Source organism: Blennius ocellaris (assembly GCF_963422515.1).
Source record: "Blennius ocellaris genome assembly, contig: SCAFFOLD_218, whole genome shotgun sequence".
Classification (NCBI taxonomy): domain Eukaryota; kingdom Metazoa; phylum Chordata; class Actinopteri; order Blenniiformes; family Blenniidae; genus Blennius; species Blennius ocellaris.
The window spans coordinates 38,320-59,961 of NW_027662167.1; the positions used below are offsets into that span (position 1 = coordinate 38,320).

Below are 21,642 nucleotides of genomic sequence, written 5' to 3' on the forward strand. Positions count from 1 at the left end.
GACTGAAGAAAACGACTCTAGAAGCTCATGGTGGCTTTGATGTTTGCTTACATGGTGGCTTTGATGTTTGTTTACATGGTGATGTGATGCTTGTTTACATGGTGGCTGTGATGTTTGTTTACATGGTGGCTTTGATGTTTGCTTGCATGGTGGCTTTGATGTTTGTTTACATGGTGATGTGATGCTTGTTTACATGGTGGCTGTGATGTTTGTTTACATGGTGGCTTTGATGTTTGTTTACATGGTGGCTGTGATGTATGTTTACATGGTGGCTTTGATGTTTGTTTACATGGTGGCTGTGATGTTTGTTTACATGGTGGCTTTGATGTTTGTTTACATGGTGGCTGTGATGTATGTATACATGGTGGCTGTGATGTTTGTTTACATGGTGGCTTTGATGTTTGTTTACATGGTGGCTGTTTGTTCATGAGGACATGAACTGACAGAGACACAGAGAAGCTCCAGTCTCATGGTTTCCTTCCTTTACAGGACCTGAACACCTCAACCCGTCTGAAATACTTTTACTACTTTATTTCATTTAAGGACTTTTTCTTCTACTGTCAACATGGTGGGACATGGTGGGACATGGTGGACCACGGTGGGACATGGATCATGGTGGGACATGGTGGACCATGGTGGGACATGGTGGACTATGGTGGGACATGGACCATGGTGGGACATGGTGGACTATGGTGGGACATGGACCATGGTGGGACATGGTGGACTATGGTGGGACATGGACCATGGTGGGACATGGTGGACCATGGTGGGACATGGTGGACTATGGTGGGACATGGACCATGGTGGGACATGGTGGACTATGGTGGGACATGGTGAACCACGGTGGGACATGGACCATGGTGGGACATGGTGGACCATGGTGGGACATGGTGGGACATGGACCATGGTGGGACATGGTGGACTATGGTGGACTATGGTGGGACATGGTGGACCATGGTAGGACATGGTGGACCATGGTGGGACATGGACCATGGTGGGACATGGTGGAATACTGGATGGAGACAGGTGGAGACTGGATTCAAAACGAGAATATGGCAACACTCCCAAACCAAACGCTGAGAAGGACTGGAGCTCAGGAGGTGGAGGGCAGGGTGGAGCAGCCTCATGTAGGGTGGAGCAGCCTCGTGCAGGGTGGAGCAGCATGCAGGGTGGAGCAGCCTCATGCAGGGTGGAGCGGCATGCAGGGTGGAGCAGCCTCATGTAGGGTGGAGCAGCCTCGTGCAGGGTGGAGCAGCATGCAGAGTGGAGCAGCCTCATGCAGGGTGGAGCAGCCTCATGTAGGGTGGAGCAGCATGCAGGGTGGAGCAGCAGCCCAATCAGTACACAGGCACATTAAAGTACTCATGACGGGGCTGGTGGGGGGGTGGGGGGGGAGGGGGGGGGTGGAGAAACACACACACACACCTTAGAAATGATGAAAACACACTCCACACACACTTCCTGCAGCAGAACGACGACTTTCTTCAGCTGCAACATCTTTACTATTTATTGTTTATTATTATTTATTTTACCACGTTTTGTTTTAGAATTCCAAACAGTTTGAGTTGTAAATGTGAAAGTTTTGTGTAGCGCCACCCTGAGGCTGGTGGCGTAGCGCCACCCTGAGGCTGGTGGCGTAGCGCCACCCTGAGGCGGTCTAATGTGTTTAATGACGCTGAGTCATCGTCAATATCAACGACTGGTTCCTTTGACTCGCTGGCTTTACTCTGACTCGCTGGCTTTACTCTGACTCGCTGGCTTTACTCTGACTCCCTGGCTTTACTCTGACTCGCTGGCTTTACTCTGACTCGCTGGCTTTACTCTGACTCCCTGGCTTTACTCTGACTCCCTGGCTTTACTCTGACTCGCTGGCTTTACTCTGACTCGCTGGCTTTACTCTGACTCCCTGGCTTTACTCTGACTCCCTGGCTTTACTCTGACTCGCTGGCTTTACTCTGACTCGCTGGCTTTACTCTGACTCAGGACCAAGTTCTGGTCGAATGTCGTCGTTTCCTGATTCTACAACAGGATTTTCTTCTCAACACGCTTTGTGTCTCTATTTCTTTAATATTATTATTTAGTATTTATTCTGGATCGACACCAACGTGTATTGAAAGAGGCCACATTTAACCGTTATGTGTCCAGATGAACTAAACGTGAGCCTCTAAACCTGGAGTCCTTGAGGTGGAACTTGTTGAAACTAACGACAGAACAGACGGGGGGAAGGGTCAGTGACACGTCGTGGAGAAGAACGAGGGACGAACACAGACTGTCCTCCTTCAGTACCAACATGTGGAGACTCTTTCTAGAAACGACACCAGGGCGCCTTTCAGCCGGTGGGAATTGCACTACAGACACGTGGTGACACAGACAGAGAGAAGACGGACTCTAGGGCTCTAGAGCGACAGACACACCTTATTCACCTTGGGGGGCCTAATTCTGGAAAAGCCCAGAAGACTCAGAGGCCATATTTGGGACCATCACACCTGCGAGGACAACATTTGATAAGAAGAAGAACCAAGAACCGTCAAGTCGTCTCACATCTCAGAGTCCCAGCTGCTGACGGCGTCTCCAGAGCGTCTCCAGAGCGCCGGACGTCTCCAGAGCGTCGGATGTCTCCAGAGCGTCGGATGTCTCCAGAGCGTCGGGCGTCTCCAGAGCGTCTCCAGAGCGCCGGACGTCTCCAGAGCGCCAGACGCCTCCAGAGCGTCTCCAGAGCGTCTCCGGAGCGCCAGACGTCTCCAGAGCGCCGGACGTCTCCAGAGCGTCTCTGGAGCGCCTCCAGAGCGCCAGACGTCTCCAGAGCGTCTCCAGAGCGTCTCCAGAGCGCCTCCAGAGCGCCTCCAGAGCGTCTCCGGAGCGCCTCCAGAGCGTCTCCAGAGCGTCTCCGGAGCGCCGGACGTCTCCAGAGCGTCTCCGGAGCGCCGGACGTCTCCAGAGCGTCTCCGGAGTGCCTCCAGAGCGCCGGGCGTCTCCACAGCGTCTCCGGAGCGCCTCCAGAGCGCCAGACGTCTCCAGAGCGCCGGACGTCTCCAGAGCGTCTCCAGAGCGCCGGACGTCTCCAGAGCGTCTCCGGAGCGCCTCCAGAGCGCCTCCAGAGCGTCTCCGGAGCGCCTCCAGAGCGTCTCCAGAGCGTCTCCGGAGCGCCGGACGTCTCCAGAGCGTCTCCGGAGCACCTCCAGAGCGCCGGGCGTCTCCACAGCGTCTCCGGAGCGCCTCCAGAGCGCCGGACGTCTCCAGAGCGTCTCCAGAGCGCCGGACGTCTCCAGAGCGTCTCCGGAGCGTCTCCAGAGCGCCTCCAGAGCGCCAGACGTCTCCAGAGCGCCTCCAGAGCGCCAGACGTCTCCAGAGCGTCTCCAGAGCACCGGATGTCTCCAGAGCGTCTCCAGAGCGCCGGACGTCTCCAGAGCGTCTCCAGAGCGCCAGACGTCTCCAGAGCGTCTCCAGAGCGCCGGGCGTCTCCAGAGCGTCTCCAGAGCGCCAGACGTCTCCAGAGCGTCTCCAGAGCGTCTCCAGAGCGTCTCCAGAGCGCCGGGCGTCTCCAGAGCGTCTCCGGAGCGCCGGACGTCAACGCCGCCGCAAGAACCGCACTCACGTCTTTTAAAAAAAAAAAACCTTTAGTGGCTGTTTTCATCCACTAACTTTACTGTTGTGAAAATATATCAGATCAATATTTTTTTCTATTTTTTTGGTACAAATCTGTTAATCAACCTCAGTCCTGATCAAATCAACAAAAAATTGACATAATTTGTTTAAATTAACCATTTAAATGCCAATTTAGAAGCTAAAAACAGTGAAAGTTGAGATGAAAACAGCCTCTAGCGCCGCCAAAGGCAGGAAATTTGCATTATTGACCTACTGAAAGTTTTTAAATTGTATGTAAAAGTAAACGTCCTGAACAGAAAACCATCTGAGCCACACAGTGAAGGTTCTGGAGGAGTTCAGAGGAAACAGTGACCCCTGGTGGACGTTTCTCCCTGAACGCCCCACAAGGGTCCCTGGAGGTTCGTCTCCCATGGAGAGTCTGAGTCCAGCCTGCCTCCGTCACCAGCCGGGGTTCCAGGGCCTCCGTCCCTACATCCCTACGTCCCTACGTCCCTACGTCTCTACGTCTCTACGTCTCTACGTCTCTACGTCCCTACATCCCTACGTCCCTACGTCTCTACGTCCCTACGTCTCTACGTCTCTACGTCACGTCGTCACCAAAACAAGCACAAGGCTTCGCCAACAAACTTTGACGCAGTACCAGCAGTACTAGCAGTACCAGCGGTACCAGCAGTACCAGGGATACCAGCGGTACTAGCAGTACCAGTGGTACTAGTGGTACTAGCTGTACCAGTGGTACTAGTGTACTAGCAGTACCAGCGGTACTAGCAGTACTCTCAGTACTAGCGTACCAGCGGTACTAGTGGTACTAGCAGTACCAGCAGTACCAGCGGTACCAGTGGTACCAGCAGTACCAGGGATACCAGCGGTACTAGCAGTACCAGCAGTACCAGGGATACCAGTGGTACTAGCAGTACCAGCAGTACTAGCGGTACTAGTGGTACTAGCAGTACCAGCAGCACCAGCGGTACCAGCAGTACTAGCAGTACTAGCAGTACTAGCAGTACCAGCAGTACTAGCAGTACCAGCAGTACCAGCGGTACCAGTGGTACCAGCAGTACCAGGGATACCAGCGGTACTAGCAGTACCAGCAGTACCAGGGATACCAGTGGTACTAGCAGTACCAGCAGTACTAGCGGTACTAGTGGTACTAGCAGTACCAGCAGCACCAGCGGTACCAGCAGTACTAGCAGTACTAGCAGTACTAGCAGTACCAAGAGCTCCAGCTGAGCAGAACGATTCCACTGAAGTAGTTGAACATAGTTTCTCTCTGCGTCGCTCTGATCTCAGAATCCCTGCAGACATGAAGTTATTTGAGTTTTTGCTCATATTTCTGGTCAGTGATTCTGGTCAGTGATTCTGGTCAGTGATTCTGGTCAGTGATTCGCTGAGCAAAGACCAAAACCAGCAACAAGTTAATCTCATTAATGAGAATAAGTAGCTTATCCAGGCTGGTCAGTGGTTCAGGTCCTGCTGCTTCTGGGAGTCTGGCAGGAGGAACGTTTGTCAGTGACCACGTCTGTCAGTACCCTGGAACTCCTGACCACAGACGTCTGTCAGTACCCTGGGACTACTGACCACAGACGTCTCCGTCAGTAACCAGGAACTACTGACCACAGACGTCTGTCAGTACCCTGGAACTACTGACCAGAGACGTCCGTCAGTACCCTGGAACTACTGACCAGAGACGTCTGTCAGTACCCTGGAACTACTGACCAGAGACGTCTGTCAGTACCCTGGAACTACTGACCACAGACGTCTCCATCAGTAACCAGGAACTACTGACCACAGACGTCTGTCAGTAACAAGGAACTACTGACCACAGACGTCTGTCAGTACCCTGGAACTACTGACCAGAGACGTCTGTCAGTACCCTGGAACTACTGACCACAGACGTCTCCGTCAGTAACCAGGAACTACTGACCAGAGACATCTGTCAGTACCCTGGAACTACTGACCAGAGACGTCTGTCAGTACCCTTGAACTACTGACCACAGACGTCTCCGTCAGTAACCAGGAACTACGGACCACAGACGTCTGTCAGTAACCAGGAACTATTGACCACAGACGTCTCCGTCAGTAACCAGGAACTACGGACCACAGACGTCTGTCAGTACCCTGGAACTACTGACCAGAGACGTCTCCATCAGTACCCTGGAACTACTGACCAGAGACGTCTGTCAGTAACCAGGAACTACTGACCACAGACGTCAGCTTAAAGAAGCCACATTGGGAAAGTCTACTTGACGTCTGCAGAGCGTCCAGACAGACTGACCCCCTGCTGGGTCGGTCTTGTCGGATCACATGAGAACAAATGAGAACCTTCATCGTCCTGCTGTTAATCAGAAGATTCACTAGAACTGGTTAAAGGAGACCGACTGTCAGTCCTTTGTAGTTATTCTGGAAAAACTATTTAGATTTGTTCACAGTGGCGGTCGTCAGGAACTTCAAGGCCTTCAAGGCCTTCAAGGCCTTCAAGGGGCAACATGAGCCTCCCTGAAGAAACTAGATTTAAACTGAAATTAAACGAGGAAAATCAATCAAGAACATTCTTGTAAACACACAATAAATGGTTATTTCACGTTGAGTTACTTTGTGAGAATCTGCAGCTCATGAAGTTAGAATGAACATTATCACAGTTCCATTGGAGCGTCAAGGGTCACATGAGGCTGATATGAGGCACGACCACACATGAGCAACTTCAACGTTTGTGCCGTTCACACACGGAAACGTTGCCGTTGCTCGCGTGTCGGCCGCGAGCCGTGGGGTTATGCTAGCGACGCTACGGCGACGCGTCTAACTACAGCAGAGGCTTCATTTGACAAACTGTACCTGCAAACAGGCGCATCTGATAGTCTATGTTCTGCAAATCACAAGAGTGAAGGGCAAACAAGCAGAGAGAGAAACGGTTCAGCAGAAATCAAGGCTGAGATCAAACACAGGAAGTGCAACACACATTCATCAATGTGGGGGGGGGGGGTGGAGGGGAGGGGGGTGGAGGGTCACAGGAAGCAAAATGAGTAAATTCATAGGAACATTTAAGATAAAATGGTCGGAGGCGTGTGAAATGGCCTGGATATGAACGACTCCCGGGAAGTGTGAGAACCAGTGAGATTAGTTTAGATTAGCATGTGAAGACGTCGGCGTGTCCTACGGTAGACGACTGTAGACGACGGTAGACGACGGTAGACGACGGTAGATGACGGTAAACGACGGTAGACGACGGTAGACGACGGTAGACGACGGTAGACGATGGTAGATGACGGTAGATGACGGTAGACGACGTAGATGATGGTAGACGACGGTAGACGACTGTAGACGACGGTAGACGACGGTAGACGACGGTACACGACGGTACACGACGGTAGATGATGCTAGACGACGGTAAACGACGGTAGACGATGGTAGACGATGGTAGACGACGGTCGACGACGGTAGACGACGGTAGACGACGGTACACGATGGTAGACGACGGTACACGACGGTAGATGATGCTAGACGACGGTAAACGACGGTAGACGATGGTAGACGACGGTAGACGACGGTAGATGACGGTAGATGACGGTAGATGATGGTAGACGACTGTAGATGACGGTAGACGACGGTAAACGACGGTAGACGACGGTAGATGATGCTAGACGACGGTAAACGATGGTAGATGACGGTAGATGACGGTAGACGACGGTAGACGACGGTAGACGACGGTAGATGATGCTAGACGACGGTAAATGATGGTAGATGACGGTAGATGACGGTAGACGACGTAGACGACGGTAGACGACGGTAGACGACGGTAGACGACTGTAGACGACGGTAGACGACGGTACACGACGGTAGATGATGCTAGACGACGGTAAACGACGGTAGACGATGGTAGACGATGGTAGACGACGGTCGACGACGGTAGACGACGGTAGACGACGGTACACGATGGTAGACGACGGTACACGACGGTAGATGATGCTAGACGACGGTAAACGACGGTAGACGATGGTAGACGACGGTAGACGACGGTAGATGACGGTAGATGACGGTAGATGATGGTAGACGACTGTAGATGACGGTAGACGACGGTAGACGACTGTAGACGACGGTAGACGACGGTAGATGACGGTCGACGACGGTAGACGACGGTAGACAACGGTAGACGACGGTCGACGACGGTAGACGACGGTACACGACGGTAGACGACGGTAGACGACGGTATATGATGCTAGACGACGGTAAACGACGGTAGACGATGGTAGATGACGGTAGACGACGTAGATGATGGTAGATGACTGTAGATGACGGTAGACGACTGTAGACGACGGTAGATGACGGTAGACGACTGTAGACGACGGTAGATGACGGTAGACAACGGTAAACGACGGTAGACGATGGTAAATGACGGTAGATGACGGTAGACGACGATAGATGATGATAGACGACGGTAGATGACGATAGACGACGGTAGATGTCGTCTATAATCAGTTCTTTCTTGTTATAATCAGTTCTTTCTCATCATAATAATTTTTTTCTCATCACAATCAGGCTCATGAAAATTATGACAAGTGCATCTAGTGAAGATGATCGTTCAAAACAAACCACTTTATCAAAAGTCTTTATTTGTTGGTTTGTTTTTGAAAAATAAGTAATGTTAAAAAAAAAAAACAGGGATTTTTAGACTTAAAAACACGTCATGATTTGACGACGGCGTCAGAAAATCCCTCGCCTTCAGCTGAAATCCTACTTTTACTGGAATCTTGTCTCCAGGAGGATTCGGGGCTCAAAAGCAGGTAAAGACATAAACAAGTGTTGGATTCATGTGTTGAACGTTGATTTAATTCTTCCCTTTTGACCGAATCTGTGGAAAAGCAGTGTGGATCTGATCTACGTTATAAAACTGTTGTGACCAAGTGAAGGTCGAGGACGAGCGTCAGAGGAACCGTCTGACTCCCGTCCTGTCCTCCGCCCAGTCATGGAGCGTGATGAGAGAAGCGAGTGACGATGAGAAACGAGGGGAGCCTCACCTCCTGCAGCAGGTCGGCCTGCTCGATGGCCTTCAGCACCGTCTTCTTGGACGTCTCCTGAGCCTCGCCGCCCAGCAGGAACTCGTCCAGGATGAAGTAGGCCTTCTCAAAGTTGAAGATGATGTCCAGCTCACAGACCTGTGGACCAGACGGTAGACCAGGACCCGTCAGTCCAGGGGAGGCCGGGAGAGGGGGGGGGGGGACAGGGGAAGGAGGACAAACCCACGCTGCCAAAGTATTTGTCCAGCAGCTCCACGTATCGGTGGATGATCTCCAGCGTGATGAGCTCGTTGTCCTGCTCCTCCACGGCGCAGCAGAAGTACAAGCTGGCGTACCTGAGACACAACGACGGGACGCCGGCCGTCAAACAGGCGCCACAGTTTCAACAAGTTGAAAAAGTGTCAAACAGTTGAAAAAGTGTCAAACAGTTGAAAAAGTTTCAACAAGTGGAAAAAGTGTCAAACAGTTGAAAAAGTGTCAAACATTTGAAAAAGTTTCAACAAGTTGAAAAAGTGTCAAACAGTTGAAAAAGTTTCAAGCAGTTGAAAAAGTTTCAACAAGTTGAAAAAGTGTCAAACAGTTGAAAAAGTTTCAAACAGTTGAAAAAGTTTCAACAAGTGGAAAAAGTGTCAAACAGTTGAAAAAGTGTCAAACAGTTGAAAAAGTTTCAAACAGTTGAAAAAGTTTCAACAAGTTGAAAAAGTGTCAAACAGTTGAAAAAGTTTCAAACAGTTGAAAAAGTTTCAACAAGTGGAAAAAGTGTCAAACAGTTGAAAAAGTGTCAAACAGTTGAAAAAGTTTCAAACAGTTGAAAAAGTTTCAAACAGTTGAAAAAGTTCAGCAGTTTGTTTTGGAATTGAGGTTCTTGTGTCATAAATTCAGGAGCGTCAACTGAGGTTATATAGTACTGAGATTATATAGCACTGAGGTTATATAGTACTGAGGTAGTATAGTACTGTGGTAGTATAGTACTGAGGTTATATAGTATTGAGGTTATATAGTATTGAGGTTATATAGTACTGTGGTTATATAGTACTGAGGTTATATAGTACTGAGGTAGTATAGTACTGAGGTAGTATAGTATTGAGGTTATATAGTATTGAGGTTATATAGTACTGTGGTTATATAGTACTGAGGTTATATAGTACTGAGGTTATATAGTATTGAGGTTATATAGTATTGAGGTTATATAGTATTGAGGTTATATAGTACTGTGGTTATATAGTACTGAGGTAGTATAGTACTGAGGTTATATAGTATTGAGGTTATATAGTACTGAGGTTATATAGTACTGAGGTTATATAGTATTGAGGTTATATAGTACTGAGGCTATATAGTACTGAGGCTATATAGTATTGAGGTTATATAGTATTGAGGTTATATAGTACTGAGGTTATATAGTATTGAGGTTATATAGCACTGAGGTTATATAGTACTGAGGTTATATAGTATTGAGGTTATATAGTACTGAGGTTATATAGTACTGAGGTTATATAGTATTGAGGTTATATAGTATTGAGGTTATATAGTACTGTGGTTATATAGTACTGAGGTTATATAGTATTGAGGTTATATAGTACTGTGGTTATATAGTACTGAGGTTATATAGTATTGAGGTTATATAGTATTGAGGTTATATAGTATTGAGGTTATATAGTATTGAGGTTATATAGTATTGAGGTTATATAGTACTGAGGTTATATAGTATTGAGGTTATATAGTACTGTGGTTATATAGTACTGAGGTTATATAGTATTGAGGTTATATAGTATTGAGGTTATATAGTACTGAGGTTATATAGTACTGAGGTTATATAGTATTGAGGTTATATAGTATTGAGGTTATATAGTACTGAGGTTATATAGTATTGAGGTTATATAGTATTGAGGTTATATAGTACTGAGGTTATATAGTATTGAGGTTATATAGTACTGAGGTTATATAGTATTGAGGTTATATAGCACTGAGGTTATATAGTACTGAGGTTATATAGTATTGAGGTTATATAGTACTGAGGTTATATAGCATTGAGGTTATATAGTACTGAGGTTATATAGTATTGAGGTTATATAGTACTGAGGTTATATAGTACTGAGGTTATATAGTATTGAGGTTATATAGTACTGAGGTTATATAGCACTGAGGTTATATAGCACTGAGGTTATATAGTGCTGAGGTTATATAGTACTGAGGTTATATAGTATTGAGGTTATATAGTACTGAGGTTATATAGCACTGAGGTTATATAGTGCTGAGGTTATATAGTATTGAGGTTATATAGTACTGAGGTTATATAGTATTGAGGTTATATAGTACTGAGGTTATATAGTATTGAGGTTATATAGTACTGAGGTTATATAGCACTGAGGTTATATAGCACTGAGGTTATATAGTGCTGAGGTTATATAGTACTGAGGTTATATAGTATTGAGGTTATATAGTACTGAGGTTATATAGCACTGAGGTTATATAGTGCTGAGGTTATATAGTACTGAGGTTATATAGTACTGAGGTAGTATAGTACTGAGGTAGTATAGTACTGAGGTTATATAGTATTGAGGTTATATAGTATTGAGGTTATATAGTACTGTGGTTATATAGTACTGAGGTTATATAGTATTGAGGTTATATAGTATTGAGGTTATATAGTATTGAGGTTATATAGTATTGAGGTTATATAGTACTGTGGTTATATAGTACTGAGGTAGTATAGTACTGAGGTTATATAGTATTGAGGTTATATAGTACTGAGGTTATATAGTACTGAGGTTATATAGTACTGAGGCTATATAGTACTGAGGTTATATAGTATTGAGGTTATATAGTATTGAGGTTATATAGTATTGAGGTTATATAGTATTGAGGTTATATAGTACTGAGGTTATATAGTATTGAGGTTATATAGCACTGAGGTTATATAGTATTGAGGTTATATAGTACTGAGGTTATATAGTATTGAGGTTATATAGTACTGAGGTTATATAGTATTGAGGTTATATAGTATTGAGGTTATATAGTACTGAGGTTATATAGTATTGAGGTTATATAGTACTGAGGTTATATAGCACTGAGGTTATATAGTGCTGAGGTTATATAGTATTGAGGTTATATAGTACTGAGGTTATATAGTACTGAGGTTATATAGTACTGAGGTTATATAGTACTGAGGTTATATAGTACTGAGGTTATATAGTATTGAGGTTATATAGTACTGAGGTTATATAGTACTGAGGTTATATAGTATTGAGGTTATATAGTATTGAGGTTATATAGTACTGTGGTTATATAGTACTGAGGTTATATAGTATTGAGGTTATATAGTATTGAGGTTATATAGTACTGTGGTTATATAGTACTGAGGTTATATAGTACTGAGGTTATATAGTATTGAGGTTATATAGTACTGAGGTTATATAGTATTGAGGTTATATAGCACTGAGGTTATATAGTACTGAGGTTATATAGTATTGAGGTTATATAGTACTGAGGTTATATAGCACTGAGGTTATATAGTGCTGAGGTTATATAGTATTGAGGTTATATAGTACTGAGGTTATATAGTACTGAGGTTATATAGTATTGAGGTTATATAGTACTGAGGTTATATAGTATTGAGGTTATATAGTACTGAGGTTATATAGCACTGAGGTTATATAGCGCTGAGGTTATATAGTGCTGAGGTTATATAGTACTGAGGTTATATAGTATTGAGGTTATATAGTACTGAGGTTATATAGCACTGAGGTTATATAGTGCTGAGGTTATATAGTATTGAGGTTATATAGTATTGAGGTTATATAGTACTGAGGTTATATAGTACTGAGGTTATATAGTATTGAGGTTATATAGTACTGAGGTTATATAGCACTGAGGTTATATAGCACTGAGGTTATATAGTGCTGAGGTTATATAGTACTGAGGTTATATAGTATTGAGGTTATATAGTACTGAGGTTATATAGCACTGAGGTTATATAGCGCTGAGGTTATATAGTATTGAGGTTATATAGTATTGAGGTTATATAGTACTGAGGTTATATAGTATTGAGGTTATATAGTACTGAGGTTATATAGTACTGAGGTTATATAGTATTGAGGTTATATAGTACTGAGGTTATATAGTATTGAGGTTATATAGTACTGAGGTTATATAGTACTGAGGTAGTATAGTACTGAGGTTATATAGCACTGAGGTTATATAGCATTGAGGTTATATAGTATTGAGGTTATATAGTACTGAGGTTATATAGCATTGAGGTTATATAGTATTGAGGTTATATAGTACTGAGGTTATATAGTACTGAGGTTATATAGTACTGAGGTTATATAGTATTGAGGTTATATAGTATTGAGGTTATATAGTACTGAGGTTATATAGTATTGAGGTTATATAGCATTGAGGTTATATAGTATTGAGGTTATATAGTACTGAGGTTATATAGTATTGAGGTTATATAGTATTGAGGTTATATAGCATTGAGGTTATATAGCATTGAGGTTATATAGTACTGAGGTTATATAGTATTGAGGTTATATAGCATTGAGGTTATATAGTATTGAGGTTATATAGTACTGAGGTTATATAGTACTGAGGTTATATAGTATTGAGGTTATATAGTACTGAGATTATATAGTATTGAGGTTATATAGTGCTGAGGTTATATAGTATTGAGGTTATATAGTACTGAGATAATATAGTACTGAGATTATATAGTATTGAGGTTATATAGCACTGAGGTTATATAGTATTGAGGTTATATAGTACTGAGGTTATATAGTATTGAGGTTATATAGTATTGAGGTTATATAGTACTGAGGTTATATAGTACTGAGGTTATATAGTACTGAGGTTATAGTATAATAATAGAGTCAGACAGCAGATCTTTCCATTGACGTCTCCTGGTATTATTTGTGATTTCCAGATTGTGAGGAAGGTTTCCCACCGTCCGGCTGAAATAGTGCCGAGTCAGCGTTTCTCAACATTATTAAAAATGGCCGTTTTCTCAGCAGGGGATTGTTCTACGAGGCCGAAACCGTTAAGCTGCGGTTCTTTATCCATAATCCCTCAGGCTCTCTTCAAGCATGTGACGACTGATCCTGAACAACCCGACCAGAGGGGCACCGGGGGTGGGTGGGGGGGGGGGGGGGGGGGGGGGGGGGCGGGAGGGGGGGTCAGGGACCACGAGGCCCAGCGGCTCCGGAGCACAAAGCTTCACTTCACTGGTTCTGACTGGGTCACGGCGCCGGACCGCCCAACAGGAAGTGACCCGCCGGTCAGGAAGTGACGGTTCTCGGTTCAGCATCGAGCCGGTCGCCAAAATAAAACACTTAAAGTTCGTATATTTTTGCATCGTGATTCTGTAAAAAACGTAAACATCCTCTTCAACACGAGGCTCGGAGATCAAAGACAATTGAAATGTGACGAGTCGAGAGTGGAACACAGAAACGATCTGCGACGACACGAGACGGGAACCGCAGCTTTAAAGTTCAAACTTCGTGGCTTTTATTTGATTAAAACTGCGACTGAAACTTCAAAATTAAAGGAGAAAATCTAAGGTTGATTAATGTGAATAGAAATGATCTTCGGTCTGACTTCCTGTTGAGCCATTAGAACCTTTAATAGAACCTTTTTGTTTGTTTGTTACACAAAGTAAATGTAATGGAAAAGTCCATATTTTCATAAAACCAACAAAATACAATTTCAGCACGAAGCTGATTGAATAAACGTTCTGGTGAGAAATAGTGGAACGTCCTGAAAAGGTCTCTATGCTGGGTGTTTGGACAAACTCACCCTACTACCCTACCGCCCTGCTGCCCTACTACCCTACTGCCCTACTACTCTGCTACTGCTACCCTACTGCCTTACTGCCCTACTGCCCTGCTACCCTGCTACTGCTACCCTACTGCCCTACCGCCCTACTACCTTGCTACTGCTACCCTACTACTCTGCTACTGCTACCTTGCTACTGCTACTCTACTACCCTACTGCCCTACCGCCCTACTACTCTGCTACTGCTACCCTGCTACTGCTACCTTGCTACTGCTACCCTACTACCCTACTGCCCTACCGCCCTGCTACCCTGCTACTGCTACCCTGCTACTGCTACCCTACTGCCCTACCGCCCTACTACCTTGCTACTGCTACTGCTACCCTACTACCTTGCTACTGCTACCCTACTACTCTGCTACTGCTACCCTGCTACTGCTACCTTGCTACTGCTACTCTACTGCCCTACTACCCTACCGCCCTGCTACCCTGCCACTGCTACCCTGCTACCCTGCTACTGCTACTCTGCTACCCTGCCACTGCTACCCTACTATCCTGCTACTGCTACCCTACTATCCTGCTACTGCTACCCTACTGCGCTACTACCCTACCGCCCTGCCACTGCTACTGCTACCGCTACCCTACTACCTTGCTACTGCTACCCTGCTACTGCTACCGTACTACCCTGCTACTGCTACTGCTACCCTACTACCCTGCTACTGCTACCGTACTACCCTGCTACTGCTACTGCTACCCTACTACCCTGCTACTGCTACCGTACTACCCTGCTACTGCTACTGCTACCCTACTACTCTGCTACTGCTACCCTACTGCCTTACTGCCCTACCGCCCTGCTACCCTGCTACTGCTACCCTACTGCCCTACCGCCCTACTACCTTGCTACTGCTACTGCTACCCTACTACCTTGCTACTGCTACCCTACTACTCTGCTACTGCTACCCTGCTACTGCTACCTTGCTACTGCTACTCTACTGCCCTACTACCCTACCTTCAACTACTGCCCCACTTCAACCAGCCCCCCCCCCCCCCCCCCCCCCCCCCCCCCGCCCCCACCTCTTGTACACTATCTTCAGGTCCCTCCACTCCAGGAAGCTGCACATCTTGGGTTTGCGGGTCAGAACCGTCTGGACCAGTTCCCTGGTCACCTTCTTCTTCTCCTTGTCCGACAACGGGACGTACCACTTCTGGAGCCGCAGCTTCCCCTGGCGGCTGAACAGCAGCATGAACTGCATCTGGGGGGGGGGGGGGGGGGTGGAGGTGGAGGGGGTGGAGGGGTGGAGGAGGAGGAGGGGTGGAGGAGGAGGAGGGAGAGGTGTTCCACAGAGTGAAGGACAATTCATCCTCCAGAAGAACAAGATAACCATATTTAGCCTCTGGCGTCGTCTTCTACTGTCTGAGCGTTGAAACGCCGTGATGCACCTGAACGCATCACTCAGCTCCTGCAGGTGAAACCAGACCAACATGGCGGCTCGACACAAACTGTTGTGATGAACCAGTTCAGAGGAACGTTACAGCAGGAGGAGACGTTACAAGTTAAAACGCCGCTTTACAGACGTGTGGCTGCTGAGAGGGGGCGTGGCCTACGATTAGGGGCGTGGCCTGTCGTAGGGGTGTGTGGCCTACGATTAGGGGCGTGGGCTGTCGTGAGGGGCGTGGCCTGCGAGTTCGGCAGCTTCTTATTGGAGCATGAACAGTCCTGCAGAAAAAGATTGTTTTTGACGTCACTGCCGAAATTTGGTCTTGTTATTAAGGCTTTATAAAGAAACTCTGCAGGACCAGAACCTGCAGGACCAGAAGCTGCAGGACCAGAACCTGCAGGACTAGAACCTGCAGGACCAGAACCTGCAGGACCAGAACCTGCAGGACCAGAACCGCTCCAGCAGCCCAGGATAACGCCGGTTTAGGGGTTTTTATACACAATAAATAAAGAATTTAAAACACCAGTAATAACCGACTCTGACCAGCTGGAATGAACCATCAGTCATTATTATTATTATTATTATTATTATTATTATTATTATTATTATTATTATTATTATTATAGCAGCGAGTCGGACGTGAGAAAGTGAGAAAGTGAGAAAGTGAGAAAGTGAGAAAGTGATAAAGTGATAAAGTGATAAAGGGATAAAGGGATAAAGTGAGAAAGTGAGAAAGTGAGAAAGTGAGAAAGTGAGAAAGTGAGAAAGAGATAAAGTGATAAAGGGATAAAGGGAGAAAGTGAGAAAGTGAGAAAGTGAGAAAGTGAGAAAGTGAGAAAGTGAGAAAGTGATAAAGAGATAAAGAGATAAAGTGAGAAAGTGAGAAAGTGAGAAAGTGAGAAAGTGATAAAGTGATAAAGAGATAAAGAGATAAAGAGATAAAGTGATAAAGTGATAAAGTGAGAAAGTGAGAAAGTGAGAAAGTGAGAAAGTGATAAAGTGAGAAAGTGAGAAAGTGAGAAAGTGAGAAAGTGAGAAAGTGAGAAAGTGATAAAGTGAGAAAGTGAGAAAGTGATAAAGTGAGAAAGTGATAAAGTGATAAAGTGATAAAGTAGTCCCATCCAGCTGGAGGAGGGATACTGCGGTCGGAACCGGGGGGTCCAGGTCGGCCGTCACGTTCTGGAGGTTCGGATTCAGGCTGAGGAGGTTTAAACTGTAAATTCAGCGGAATGGAGGAAAAGTTCCTCCGCCGCGAGCTGCAGCCTCTGACCGGGACTGACCCCCCCCCGACCCCCCCCCCCCCCCCGCCCCGGCGGCACCGCGGAGCATCACCGCCGGTACCGCGGAGCTCCGGCTCACGGAAGTCCGGTCACCCACACCGCCACGCCGCCCCCCCCCCCCCGGCCTCGCCTCACTACAAACCCCCGCTGACGCGCCGGTTCGCTGAAACGGAGAGGAAACTTCTTACCTTGTCGGTGAAACGCAGCGGCTCCGGTCTGAAGCCGCCCGGAGCCGCTGCGTTTAACGAGGAGAAGCACAGCGAGCTCCTGATTGGCTGCCCGGGAGCGTACGGCGTCCCTGATTGGTTGACATGTCCCGAACAGTCCCCGCCCCCCCTCCCCCTCCCCTCCTTCAGAGGGTTTAACTCGACATCGTGGACACGATTGGCTGGTTCGGCCGTCAATCACCCGGAGGCTCCGCCCACTGAAGGCTGGCCAGGCGCTGGTCTGTTTCTGAACCACAGACACTGACGAGCGTCGGTGTTTTTTTTTTATCAAATGTCCCACAGGTGGCGCTGGAGAGCGCGGTGGCGAACGTCCAGACAAGCAGCTGAAGTGAACATTTATTTAATTTGTTCATATGTTATTGAAACAGAACATTAAACTGCAGATCTGGACAAATGTCAAAGTCTTTCCTTCTTTTGATCCTTTTGGAACTGCAAGGATTTGTCTATTCTGAAATATACATATTAAAGTTAACCAGATATTATTGTATTTGCAAAAAAAAACAAAAAAAACCCCACAATATCCGTATCTGGATATCGTATTTTTATTCAGGATTAAAACAATTTGTCATCATCTGGAAATTCTTTTGCGTTTACGTGTCTAAAGTATCACTTCACATATATTGGTGTAGTGATAGTGTAGTGATACAAACACTGCAATTTCTTAAAATTAATGAAAAAGTAAATAAAAATGCAAATGGCCTCATGTCACAAACTTGCTTTCTGAGGAATACCTGGAATATGAAGGTATTACACCTTTTCATTTTAAAGATGTGGAAGAATAACAACCCGTGGGGTCGTTTCTGACCCCCCGTGTGCATCTAAGGGTTAAACTCCTCAACTCATGTCTTAACTTTGACGGGACGCCGGCCGACACGTGGAACTTGAACTTGGCAGAGAACTTCTGGGTCTCGACACGAAACAGAACTTGAACAACAGAACAAGGAGAATCAAATGCCTGGAAGACAAGTCGACTTTATTATTATTGAGCGGCCCTGCAAGGTGTATGTTTTCCTTTATGTGGCCCGAAGTGAGCAAACCTTTGTTTACTCCTTTGTCTACACCTTTGTTTACACCCTTGTTTACACCTTTGTTTACACCTTTGTTTACACCCTTGTTTACACCCTTGTTTACACCCTTGTTTACACCTTTGTTTACACCCTTGTTTACACCCTTGTTTACACCTTTGTTTACACCCTTGTTTACACCCTTGTTTACACCTTTGTTTACACCCTTGTTTACATCCTTGTTTACACCCTTGTTTACACCTTTGTTTACACCCTTGTTTACACCCTTGTTTACACCCTTGTTTACACCTTTGTTTACACCTTTGTTTACACCATTGTTTACACCCTTGTTTACACCCTTGTTTACACCCTTGTTTACACCCTTGTTTACACCTTTGTTTACACCCTTGTTTACACCCTTGTTTACACCTTTGTTTACACCCTTGTTTACACCCTTGTTTACACCCTTGTTTACACCTTTGTTTACACCCTTGTTTACACCCTTGTTTACACCCTTGTTTACACTCCTGACTGTCTCTGGGAAAGCTGGGCTTCTCTTTCATGTTGCTGCAGATCCAGACGACACAGGCGGAAGCTGACAAACCCTTTTCCTGGGAAAAACATCCACAGAGAAACAACGTTGGAAATAAACTTTGAAGATCATTTATACAAGACGTCCATTGTCCAACTCAACAATGTCCTGGAATTTCCTCCTCTTTGTCAGAAACACCAGACGACCACATTTCTGTCTCTTCATCATCGGTAGCTGGAAATAATTGTGTTATTTTGTGGTCATTTTTTACATTGTTGGTGATTATTTTGTCTCGTCTTTTTAAATGTTTCCCACTGTTGCCTTGTTTCTCCTGCTCTTTGAGTTCAGTTTCTGTGAAAAATAATCCATATAAGCAATTTTCTGTTCTTTCCTGTTCTTTTCCCTCGGATCGTGGTTGTTTGCACTTTACATTTGGTTTCTTTTTGTACCATTTCACTCATCAGAATCTCTTTCCAGTCCCTCTTTGTGACATTTCTGTGTGTCTTTGATCTTTTCTTCACTTTGTACTCAGTGTCCAGCCTAAACTTTCCCTCTGGTGCTGCTCAGCTTCTCTTCACCACGTCATCGTGTTTCCATTCAGACCGCTGGAGTTTCCACATGAAACTGTTCTTCTCAAGGCTGCACTGATGTTTTGCTGCTTTTTTTTCCCTCCTTTTGTTCATTTTTGACCTTTGTATTTAATAGACTGACCTTTTCTTTGAACAAAAACAAACTCCTTTTGACATCAAAGATGACTTGTGGGAGTTTTAAATCTTGCATCTTGTTCACTTGCGGAGAGTTTAGGATTCCGACACTCTGAACCAGCATTTGAGTCCAACAAAGCAAATAAATCTCAATATCTTAATAAAACGATGTGAGTTTTTAGTCGTTGTGACACTGAGAAGCCTTTTGTTGGTCAGTGGTTGTTTGTTTGCGGGGCCGAACGAGGGAGCAGCCGCCTGCCGGAGCTCCTCAGGGCCAGTAAAAGAGCATTAGGTGAGGCCACTGCAGGCCTGTGGATTATGCTAATCCTCACCACTGTCGCCTCTCCTGCCTCACACTCCTCATTCCTGCAGGGCGAGGAGGAAGATGGAGCTCAACGCTCGTCGTGCTGCTGTGCTCTTCTCCTCCTGCTGCTTTCCCAGGGTAAGGTGCTGTGGAGGAGGGGGGGGGTAGAGGGGGGGTGTTAGAGGAGGGGGGTCAGTAACCGAACCTGCTTTAAAAACATGTCTGGCGAATGCTTGATGTCCTCGTGTCCCCACAGCCGAGGTGCTGCTGTCGTCTCCTGCAGGCTCATGATCGACAGTTAATTATCATGCAAACACTTCTTGTTGCATGATTGTTTGTTTTTAAATGAGTTTTTGTTGAGGTTTTGTCTTTGCACTCGTCGTCACATGTGATTTCCTGTCCGACGCGTCTGCCGGTGTGGAAGCAGCCCTGATGGCCGTCCACTCCCAGGAGGTGAGTTTTACCCCCCCCCCCTCCCCCCCGAGGGACGTTTGGAATGTGGAGAGTGGGAAGAGGTTGACTGTTGGCTGCTGGGCAGGAGGAGGAGGTGGTCCAGGAGGAGGTGGTCCAGGAGGAGGAGCTTGCAGGAGGAGGACCAGCAGGTCATCGAGGCCTGGACCCGGAACGTGAAGGCCTGCACCCTGCGACTGCGAGTCCGCCGACTCCCCGACAAGCGTCCCGCCCGCCCTGTCCACCCCCCCCGCCCCCCGCCACCGCAGCCTCCCCCGGGGTCACTCGCTGACCTGCATGCCAGGTGAGGGCTGCACCTGACCAGCTGACCCCCCAACCCAGCACACAGCAAGAGGAATCTCTTGGTAGTCGATCCTGGTCACTATCCTGGTCCACCGGCGGCACCATCAAGAGGTGGCCGCAAAAACCTGAGGGAGGGATGAAAGCCTCGGCTTTCATCCTCCCTCAGGTTTTTACGACAGCCTCTTGATGGTGCCGCCGGGGCCCCAGGAGTTAGGAAGTGACCTGAAGGAAGCCTGGACAGCAAAGGCTGCTGAGATAATCTGATTACCTGTGCCGGGATGTGACGATCAGAATTATGGAGCCCAAAAATAGTGAATGTCCTTCACCTAATAACACGATACTGGGCAGCAGAGCGGAACATCAGACGATGCCCAGATCATTTTTCTTAAATCTTATCACGCAAAGCTACACACCTCAGTGGAAGCTAGGTCTTCACGCGCAGGCTAGCGGCGCCGCGGAAACCCGCCAGAGCCGAGGTCCTTTAAAATCTTCGTGCAAGTTTTAGTCGGTCAAGAAACGACTGATCACAGTCACATGCCGGTGAAATGTCTTACAGACTGAGTAAAACCCTGATACTTTGACCCCCAGAGTGTCCGTACCACCCGAGCCCTGGGCTTCGAGTCTGGATCTGTGACGTCGGACCAGATCAGCTGCTCCAATCAGGACCAGTACAGTGGCTGGTACTCGTCCTGGATCCCCAACAAGGCCCGCCTCAACAACCAGGGCTTCGGGTGAGTCGCACACATCCTCCTCCTCTTCGCTCTGCTGTTATCTAGTGTGATGGAAACCATGTGACATGAAAGAAGACGACAAAGCACTGTCACAGTTATGAGACTATATGATCAAAGACATACTTTGAATTCAAAGTAAGCCAGCACAAGATGACAGATTCTTTGGAGCTTTGATACTTTGATTTCTTTAGTTTAGTTTCTGAATTCAGCTTCTCTTATGAGTAGTTAACTTTACTTCCTTGTACATGAGCAGGGCAGTCCGGCGACTGTGGAAAGGCAACCTG

General features: G+C 46.5%; 2 protein-coding genes across 3 annotated transcripts; one reads left to right on the top strand and one right to left on the bottom strand.

The window, feature by feature from the left end:
• Positions 1–1,240: 1,240 nt before the first annotated feature.
• LOC308148186 (AP-1 complex subunit sigma-2-like) lies at positions 1,241–15,637 on the bottom strand (the record flags this gene model as incomplete). 2 transcript variants are annotated; one of them, XM_080521627.1, is made up of 5 exons in its annotated part: positions 2,434–2,486; positions 6,439–6,469; positions 8,619–8,756; positions 8,845–8,953; positions 15,459–15,637. In XM_080521627.1, 5 exons carry the CDS (start codon positions 15,635–15,637, stop codon positions 2,434–2,436), a joined length of 510 nt encoding a protein of 169 aa, XP_080377753.1. The 2 variants fall into 2 exon arrangements, with proteins under 2 accessions (XP_080377754.1, XP_080377753.1); XM_080521628.1 differs by lacking the exons at positions 2,434–2,486; positions 6,439–6,469 and adding an exon at positions 1,241–1,373.
• Positions 15,638–19,955: 4,318 nt separating this feature from the next.
• Positions 19,956–21,362, top strand: LOC308148185 (retinoschisin-like; the record flags this gene model as incomplete). The annotated part of the gene is given in 8 exon segments (XM_080521626.1): positions 19,956–19,991; positions 19,994–20,012; positions 20,302–20,327; positions 20,437–20,454; positions 20,456–20,515; positions 20,517–20,628; positions 21,216–21,229; positions 21,231–21,362. Coding segments are annotated over 8 exon segments (417 nt in total).
• Between the last annotated feature and the right edge of the window lie 280 nt (positions 21,363–21,642).